Source organism: Lineus longissimus, chromosome 13, assembly GCF_910592395.1.
Source record: "Lineus longissimus chromosome 13, tnLinLong1.2, whole genome shotgun sequence".
Classification (NCBI taxonomy): Eukaryota; Metazoa; Nemertea; class Pilidiophora; order Heteronemertea; family Lineidae; genus Lineus; species Lineus longissimus.
Window position 1 is genome coordinate 12,384,630 of NC_088320.1, and position 9,044 is coordinate 12,393,673.

At 40.0% G+C, this 9,044-nt stretch overlaps 1 protein-coding gene across 2 annotated transcripts; it reads left to right on the top strand.

Annotated features, from left to right (window-relative positions):
* The first annotated feature begins 1,417 nt into the window (after positions 1 to 1,417).
* On the top strand, positions 1,418 to 8,087 carry LOC135498454 (uncharacterized). Of its 2 annotated transcripts, none has more exons than XM_064788724.1 (5): positions 1,418 to 2,106; positions 3,466 to 3,633; positions 6,064 to 6,190; positions 6,871 to 7,095; positions 7,651 to 8,087. In XM_064788724.1, the coding sequence occupies exons 1-5, from the start codon at positions 1,517 to 1,519 to the stop codon at positions 7,840 to 7,842; spliced, it is 1,302 nt and encodes a 433-aa protein (XP_064644794.1). In that variant the 5' UTR covers positions 1,418 to 1,516; the 3' UTR covers positions 7,843 to 8,087. The 2 variants fall into 2 exon arrangements, with proteins under 2 accessions (XP_064644794.1, XP_064644793.1); XM_064788723.1 differs by having other exon boundaries at positions 1,420 to 2,106; positions 6,064 to 6,199.
* Positions 8,088 to 9,044: the final 957 nt, after the last annotated feature.

Below are 9,044 nucleotides of genomic sequence, written 5' to 3' on the forward strand. Positions count from 1 at the left end.
ACACGTTCACCATCAGTTAGGTGTTCTTACATTTTTTACCGAGCTAAGTGCCTTTTGTTGTTAGCCAGCTTAAGCATCCCAACAGTGTATATGTGGGTGTAGATTACCCCAGAGGACGAATGAATGCATTGTGTTGCAGTATCTACACCTGTTTTCATATTCGTGTTTTCAACGATAAGGTGGACTTTTGTCCATAACTTTTTAGTGAGTTGCGTGTCCTGTGATGGCCTTGACATCAAGTCCCCCTAAGTAATTGGGTCATTTTGTATATGTCCCCCTATAACATCGTTAGTTACTGTAAAGGTTTGATATGTTCCTAATACTTCCTAACGTAGTGCACTGGATCATTCAACTGGGTAAGGTGCCATAAAGACCTTGCCCAGTCGCCGAAGTTGGTCTTTTGGATTAAAAGTTTTCATCCAATTTGAAGGTTTCTATAGAGAAATGTCATTTTTTGACTGAACATCGTTTTTCAACATGGTTTAAATATTGAACAGACATTTGGTGCCAAACAGGTTCTCTCCAACACTGGGTTCAGCGCGGTGTGCAAGGTGGTTAACAATTTAATTTGGGTTATAGCTTCATGACGACAGTGTAATAATTCGGGCATAAAAAAATGCGGTATGCGGTAATAATGGCAACGGGTACGGTGATATCGCATATGGCAACTAGACTTATTCAGGAAAATGGTTTACTCCAAAATATTCATACTTCTTCAATTGGATCGCAAGGCCTATGGGAACCATTGACAAAACGTGTACCATCAATGATTAGAGAAGTAAAAAATCAAAGCCCCTGTGTATACCATTAAATTGGTTTAGGGGGACAGTAGGCCTATAGGCCTACCTGATTATGGGGACCACAATCGAGTTATGGGGACAAATCAATTACCATATATGTAGATCAAGACGTTAACGAAAATATGTCTGATGTGAAAGACAACCGATTTGAATAATGCCTAATTTATTACAGCCACCCTCACTTGTCGGGATATCAAATAAAATGAAAATGAAAAGTTATTTGATATTTGAAAAGGATTTTTCCAGTGGGTTGACCTAAGATATCCGTTTCTCCCAAACAGAACAAATACATAGTGTTCGAGATTGAAATCCGTGCGGTTTCCAACGATATGAATGGGCAGTCTTGTTCCAAAATATAACGGCAAGGACTTTATTTTTCCGATAGGTGTCTCTTATATCTCGCTTTATATAGTTACAACTGCGGCTTTTCGTAACTTTATCGTGCCTTTAAGAATTGGGTTCCTATGGTAGACTTACTCTGTCCAACATTTGCCTACACGTCGAATAACAGTTGCTCAGCTCATGACTATTCTGAACTTGCCGCGAAAATGCCGAGGAAGGTCACATGACGGACAAAAATAGATTCATATGAGAAACTTGCATAAATTAACAAACCCCTCGCTTGGTATTTCGAATTATGGTGAACTCGCTGTTCCGCTCTTCATGCTCTTGTTTCGTAAGACTACATTGCCTTTCTTCATCACTTTCGTGTGTTGATGAGGGTTACCTTGCTGTGTTCACCAAACATGAATGATGGTACAGTGTCGAAAAAGATAGGTAAAAAACGTACAGTAGGAACTGCTAGTGCTACGGACTCGCAGGATCAGCCGACGGATGATTCGGGACCTCCGTCTTCTCCGATATCGTGTTCACAAAAAAGCGTGGAGGATGAAACCACTGCAACGAGTTCGTGTTCTTCACAAGATTGCGAAGTTGAAGTGTTCGGTGGGAGAAAGAAGAAAATAAGTCCAATAAAACTGCCAGCATCGGCCAGTTTATGGAAGGATGATACTTGGTGGGCTGATGGGGACGTGCTTATGGGGTCTCCTCTGGATTTATTGCGCATAAAATACGATAGTGAATTCATTGACAATCACATTGGCGCTGACGACGAGGATGACTATAAGAGTATATTCGAAATGGCCCATGTGAAGATCGACCAAGACCTGGAAGAAAAAATTAACAAAAAACAGGAAGAAATGACTAAATGGTTACCCGAGAAGTTCAACATCGAAAATCTGGACTTCGAAGACACAGAAAAATTGAAATTAAGCATGAGCTTCCTAATATATATAATGGATAAAAGGTAACATTTTGCTCCCTATTTCGATCAGCCTATAGGCCTAGGCCTAGGCCAATATAAAATATTAAGCTATATTAAGCCTGCAGTACACTAGCCGCCAAGTTTGGCGACAAGAAGCGTTCGGCTGACGCCTCTTGACGTCAAAGTTGGCGGCCAGTGGATCCCGGTCAGAGCACACCTGCCCAGAATTGGCGTCCAGTAGCGTCTTTTATGTCACTTTAACCCATCCTGGGCAATGCAGCGGGAAATCATGTGACATCAAGACGCAAGCTGATTGGCTATACCCTCCCCGCCGGTCCCAGTCAGGCGGCCATCCGTAGCACACCTGGCTTCTTCTTGCGTTCAAACGCGGCGACACGCGTCAAAAATCAAACATGTTGGATATTTGGCGTTAAGTTGCGGCAAGTGGCGTCGGGTCGCGTTCGCCGACGCCGTTCGTAGCAGACTAGGGATTTTTCAGGCGTTCAGGGCTCTTGCGCCAAAAAAATGCCTGTAAACGCCGAGGTTGGCGGCTAGTGTGCTGCAGGCTTTAGGCTTTTTCAGAATTTTTTGACTGAAAGTCAGTCTTTTCTTATAACATTGAAGAAACATCCCAAAATTTAGAAGAAAGCTGCAGAAAAATCTCAGGAAGAAAATTAAAAAAGTGACCATTGTGGGATTTGAACCGGAGACGTCAGGGTCTGAGACCAATGCTATATTCACTGGGCCACAGCGCCCTCTTTGATTAGGAGTGGACCTTTCATTAATGTTATACTTCAAAAGCATATTCACCCAGGGTACTAAAAAGCCATTGATAGCTTATATAATCAAAGATGCATGCACTGTCACTGTGGCCTTAGTGTAAACTCTAAGCTGTGACTCGGCGCATTTGTCTGAGTTGAGAGAAAAAAACATTTTGGGAAACGCAGAAGAATGCTGTACCTTCAGCATTCTGACCTACATGTCATGCATGTAGTAGGGATACGGCTCCCGTACCTCTAGACAGTGCGTTTTCAGAAGTAAATGAGTGACAGTCACTGACACCATCCTTTTGGACTGCTGTACATACATTGAAATAGTCAATGCACTACTGGTACTAGTACGTTGAATTTGGACATTTTCCGCTCTACAGTTTATTTCTAAACCAACTGAATAAAAGGTTGAGGGTTTTTTTTGTGCATCTACTAATGGGCCAAAAATGAATGAGAAATGGCGAGAAACAAAATGTGCCCTATCCAGGGGATCACGCTAATGGCCATCCGCCAGGTCAACGGGCTTCGCTGACAAGTCATGCAAGTGTACACTTTATTTTCAAGCCTGTACATGAATACACGGCAGTTCTGTGCTTCATAATTCATTTTATTTTCTAAAATTCTTTTTCAGCAACATGGATCAACAAGGGTACTGGATATATCATGGATGTATGGCATACCTTAAAAGACTGAAAAGTATCTTTGAAATGTGTTTAGCCCAACCACCTGCAAAACCTGATGAACAGACCTTCACTTGGCTTTTCTGTACATTTACACAGATGCTATCAATTGATTTGCCGTAAGTTTTTGGCTCACCGTAAGGGGAGTCTATACGATAGCGCTGTGTCCGTCGTCGTCGTCGTCGTCGTCGTCGTCGTATCCTAACAGTGGCACGTTTCTTAACTGCTAGGGCTATGAACTTGAAACTTTGTACACAGAATGCCCTAGGTCAGCTGACCTCTGACACTGATTTTCGGTCCGATCTGATTCTCTGTTTGGCCACCAGGGGGCCAAATGTCGATATCTAAAAAGTGTGATATCTCGCTTATTAGTGACTTGTTTTCGATAAAACTTTTGTTGTAGGTACTCATAGCAAATATACATTTTATATTATACGGGTTTTTAATTTGACCTTGTTTTCAAGGTCGCAGAGGTCATATGGCGTAAATTGGCCATTAGAGTGTAAACTATGGCACGTTTCTTAACCACTAAAGCTATGAACTTGAAACTTGGTACATATAACCCCCTATATCACATAGCCTCTGGTGCTGAATTTTGGTTCGATCTGATTCCTAACTTTGCCACCAGGGGGCCAAAAGTGGAAATCTAAAAAGTGTGATATCTCGCTTATAAGTGACTTGTTTTCGATAAAACTTTTGTTGTAGGTACTCATAGCAAATATACATTTTATATTATACGGGTTTTCAATTTGGCCTACTTTTCAAGGTCACAGAGGTCATATGGCGTAAATTGGCCATTAGAGTGTAAACTATGGCACGTTTCTTAACCACTAAAGCTATGAACTTGAAACTTGGTACATATAACCCCCTATATCACATAGCCTCTGGCGCTGAATTTTGGTTCGATCTGATTCCTAACTTTGCCACCAGGGGGCCAAAAGTGGAAATCTAAAAAGTGTGATATCTCGCTTATAAGTGACTTGTTTTCGATAAAATTCTTATGGTAGGTACTGTTTGGAAGAATACATCACATATTTTACGGGTTTTCAATTTGACCTACTTTTCAAGGTCACAGAAGTCATATAGCGTAAATTGGCTGTTAGAGTGTAAACTATGGCACGTTTCTTAACCAGTAAAGCTATGAACTTGAAACTTGGTGCATATAACCCCCTACATCAGATAACGTCTGATGTCGAATTTTGGCCTGATCTGATTCTTTATTCGGCCACCAGGGGGCCATAACGGAAAAAGGAAGAAGTGCAATATCTTGCCTATTTGAGTGAATTGTTTTCGATAAAATTTTATGGCAGGAACTCCTAGCAAGGATACATCACATTTCCTATGATTTTTGGATTTGACCTCCTTTTCTAGGTCACAGAGGTCAAATGGCGTAAATTGACCGTTCGAGTGTAACTATGGCACGTTTCTTAACTGCTAAAGCTATGAACTTGAAAGTTGGTACATGTAACCCCCTACATCAGATAATCTCTGACACCGAATTTTGGCCTGATCTGATTCTTGATTTGGCCACCAGGGGGTCAAAACTGAAAAAGTAGGACGTGCAATATCTCGCTTATTAATGACTTTTTTTCGATGAATTTTTTATTGCAGGGACTCTTAGCAATCACACGATATTGATCTTGTTGATGTCATAGACAATTATTGGTTGGATAATAAACTTATATATACTGCCCTGTCTTATTACTTGACATCAATACACATCTAAAAAAAGTCTTCATGCCTGATTGTGTTCACCATATTCACCTCTAAACTAAGCATGATCCTGCCTACTAAAAGATGTATACGGTGAGCACAATGGCCCCTGGCCGTTTCATTCTTTTTTGTATCAGATGAGTACATTTCCTGTACTTCTGTTGCTGCAGTCAAATAGAACAGCAGTCATAAGTCACTCTATAAGGACCAAACTTTAATCCAGGAAAATAGCTGTTTACCTGTGTATTGTAAGGGACATTCCCCTGATTGTCAGTCTGCCAAATCTTTGTAGATTGATATTTTTATCAACTTTTTTTGGCTGATCTGTCTGTGAAAAAGATGATTCTGCGTGATTATATTTCTGCTAGGTTACTGTAGTCTTACACTAAAGTAGCGACACAGGCAAGACAACAATGGATACAATGACAATACATGTAGCGTAACATAAAAGAGGACACAAGTCCCTGGTCTACTTGACTATGCATGAAAAATTCCCTACAGCTTTAGAACAGTGTCATGAATGTTATATTATTTGGAGCCTCATCAATCATCAGTGGACTAATATGTCGAGCAGCTAATGAGGCAAATGGCCGAGCAGGGGGTGGGACTGGAGGGGGTGTCCCCACTTGTGTTTGAAAAAAAAGTCTGAATGCCTTAGATGCTATTTCCCAACACTTGAATTGTAGCACTACGGCCTTCTGTAGTTGACATCGTTCACCAAGATGCTGGGGGCCAAAAAACTAACCAATGTTAACCAAACTCCCTTGACTTTTGATTGCAGTTTCGCACAAATCGTTTTGTATGTGATGTAGAAGACCTATTTGCTATTATTTCAGTTCCGGTGGATGTATGCCCCGTTCCTTGAGGGTGTGTGGTAATGATGTGAAATCTATCCCTGATTTGCGTATGCTGAAAGTTGAAGACATGAAACTGAAGGGATGTTATGAAATCTCTGTCGTCACTGTTGGTGAGGTGAGAAAAAAAGAAAAGTCTATTTCATCATTGGTCACTTGTCAGAAACTTGTCACAATAAGTGTCACATGTCACACTTTTGTCCATGACAACAATGAACTTCCTCTTCATGAATTTACCATCTTGACTTCTGCAGCTTATTTATTTTCAAAGATATTTGGATCACAAGGAAAATGCATTAAACTAGGAAGACGCCCCCCCCCCCCAAAAAAAAAGCTCATTGGCAGAGATATGTGTTTTAACTTTTTGCAGATGCTACCTCAGACATAGAAAAAGTCTCATACTATCATGAATATTTCTGAATAAATATCTGTAACAAAGCTAAGGTGGTACAAATATACCCCCAGTACAATTAGGCTACAGTACTGTCGGCTGTTTTCTACACTGAATGGGGCTATAATTGTACCACTTTACCTTACCAACAAAATTCTAAAATTCTCTTTATGCAACAAAACATTAAGAATAAATGATGAATAAATTTATGACGTCAGAAATAGCAACAATGAAGGTGTTGCAAAAGAGAAACGTATTTCAACAATGTAGGGTCCTGACCAAATGAGAAAATTTCTCGTGCAGTCTGGATATCGAAGATATCATCTGGCAAGGCTCAACTGACAATTCTAGTTTTCGTTGAAGATAATCTGTTCATTTTTCCTCTAATTTATATTCAGGTGAAAAAACGCACTGTGAGTGTAGTGAAAGATCAGGAAGAACAATCTGATGCAGCAGGAGATAACTTGATAAAGCGACGTCGTCTTGACAAACTGAAAAACACATTTTCAAGTGATCTTCGTGGACAGCATGCTGCCGAGTTATTAGTTGAGCTTCCATTTTCAGCTGTGAAAGGTTATAACAACGACAACCTTATCTTTGGTTTGGTCATCCAGGCAACAAAGGTAAATATTTTTTGCAAAACTAGCCTGTGACTATATGATATGATATGGTGTTCTGAGGCGTTGTGCATCATCCGTTATATAACCACCAGAACTATTGTCCTGAATCCTTCTACACTCATAAAAAATTGATGGACAGTAGTATTTTTTGTGCTCTCTGGTCATTAATCTTGCATAGTTTAGGACTGTAACCTTCTAACTTTAGAGTAACTGCCCCAGAGAAGGACAGTATTTGGAAAAATGAGAAATGGATCTCTCACGAAAGAACCTGATTTTTTTGTACCATAACCTCAGTGCTCCCTAGATGGCAAACAGTTGATGTTGCAAACCAATCCGCAAGCCCCTTCTTAAGTATTAAAGCTGAACTGCATAACGACGCCCATAGTGCTGGTCGCGAGAATTTATGCTATTGCTCATGCCTAAAAGACACATCTAAAGTCGTTCAGATCATCACAGAGGCCAACGCCCATTCTTGCTTGATTTCACTAACCTTTAGACTCCGGGACAATAGGGTAGGTGTAGGTGTCGATTAAATGTTTTTTTCTTCCTATTTTATAGGTCAGTCTTACTTGTCTAAGGATGAAGAAAGAGCACCTGCAAGAGCTGCTTGAGGAGACAAGTGAAGTAAGTCCTTCACACAAGGCGAACATTTTTTACACTAGGCCGTATGATATGTTATGTGCAGAGGATCGAAAGCACTTGGTTTACATTTTGACAACTTTGGCTAAGCTTGCTGGTCATATTATATGAATACTGTAATCAAGCCCTCTTCGTATGCACATTCCTGTTTGTCCCTGCTCATGTGACTATCTTAAAAACAACTGGACTGATTAGCGAACAGCCAGTGGGTCAAGATCAATTAATGCATTTACCCACATCACTGCAATAATTCGAGTGTTCAAACACAGACTGTAAGTTGTGTTCCAACATATATGGGTACTTTTAGTCACCCTCAGTTAAGTTGACTTCAATGGTTTTTTACTCTATTAAGTGGACACGAAGTGCGTTAAGTTGCCAAAGGCTGGTCCACTTTATACGGTCGAGACATAACGCTTTAAGATTTATAGAATTTATATGGGTATCAAGTTGATGCATTGGCATTCCTGCCGTATTACTGACAATACTATAGACAGGAAAGTTTTTCACGATTTTTTAAAAAACCTAAATGCGTTTTAAAATTTAACATGTTAAACCAATTTCTTCTCTCGTTGATAATGCAGAATTTTATCTGCGTTTTAACATGTTAAACCAATTTCTTCTTTCGTTGATAATGCAGAATTTTATCTGCATTTTAACATGTTAAACCAATTTCTTCTCTCGTTGATAATGAATATTATTTTGAATTTTATCTGCATCAATTGATTAACAAGCAAATTTTGAATTTTTAGCTCAGCTGACAAAGTCAGCGGAGCTAGTAGAATAGCTGTTCAAATGGTGTCCGTCCTGCAATCCATCCATCTAGGGACCCATCTGTGGACAAAATTGGACATTTCTGATTGGGAAGGCCTAGCCACTTCGTTGACGGTGCTAAATTAGGAGTTGCCCAAGGTGAACTCAAAAAACGAAAAATCAGCGCGATCCGACCTGTATTAAGAGAATGAGGTCATTTCGCGTGTAGATTTCTTTCCCTTTTTACCTCGGTCCACAGAGCAAATATTGTTTTCAAATGTGGCTGAATATTTTTTAATATTTTTTCATTTTTTACTTTTAATGGAATTAATATGGTTTTCACCGCCAGTTGGCGCTGCAGGCACATTGACTGAATTTTGGCGATTTCAAATTTGGCGGTGGCTCAACTTTTTGCAAGCAGTGCCGCTGATTGGCCGATCGATAGAAGAGATGCCACCATTTAAAAATGGCGGTAGTCGCTGCTTCAATGAAGATGAGTGAACTTTCTCATGTTCAATCGGTTGATACTCTTTTAATCAACATGACCATGTACCTGAAATTTG

What these genes read in the sequence shown, in the direction of transcription:
- LOC135498454 (XM_064788723.1), top strand. Translation starts at nt 1,517, where the DNA reads ATGAGGGTTACCTTGCTGTGTTCACCAAACATGAATGATGGTACAGTG. An exon ending in ATATATATAATGGATAAAAG is followed by an intron (nt 2,107 to 3,465) that starts GTAACATTTTGC and finishes ATTCTTTTTCAG; the next exon opens with CAACATGGATCAACAAGGGT. An exon ending in TGGTCATCCAGGCAACAAAG is followed by an intron (nt 7,096 to 7,650) that starts GTAAATATTTTT and finishes CCTATTTTATAG; the next exon opens with GTCAGTCTTACTTGTCTAAG.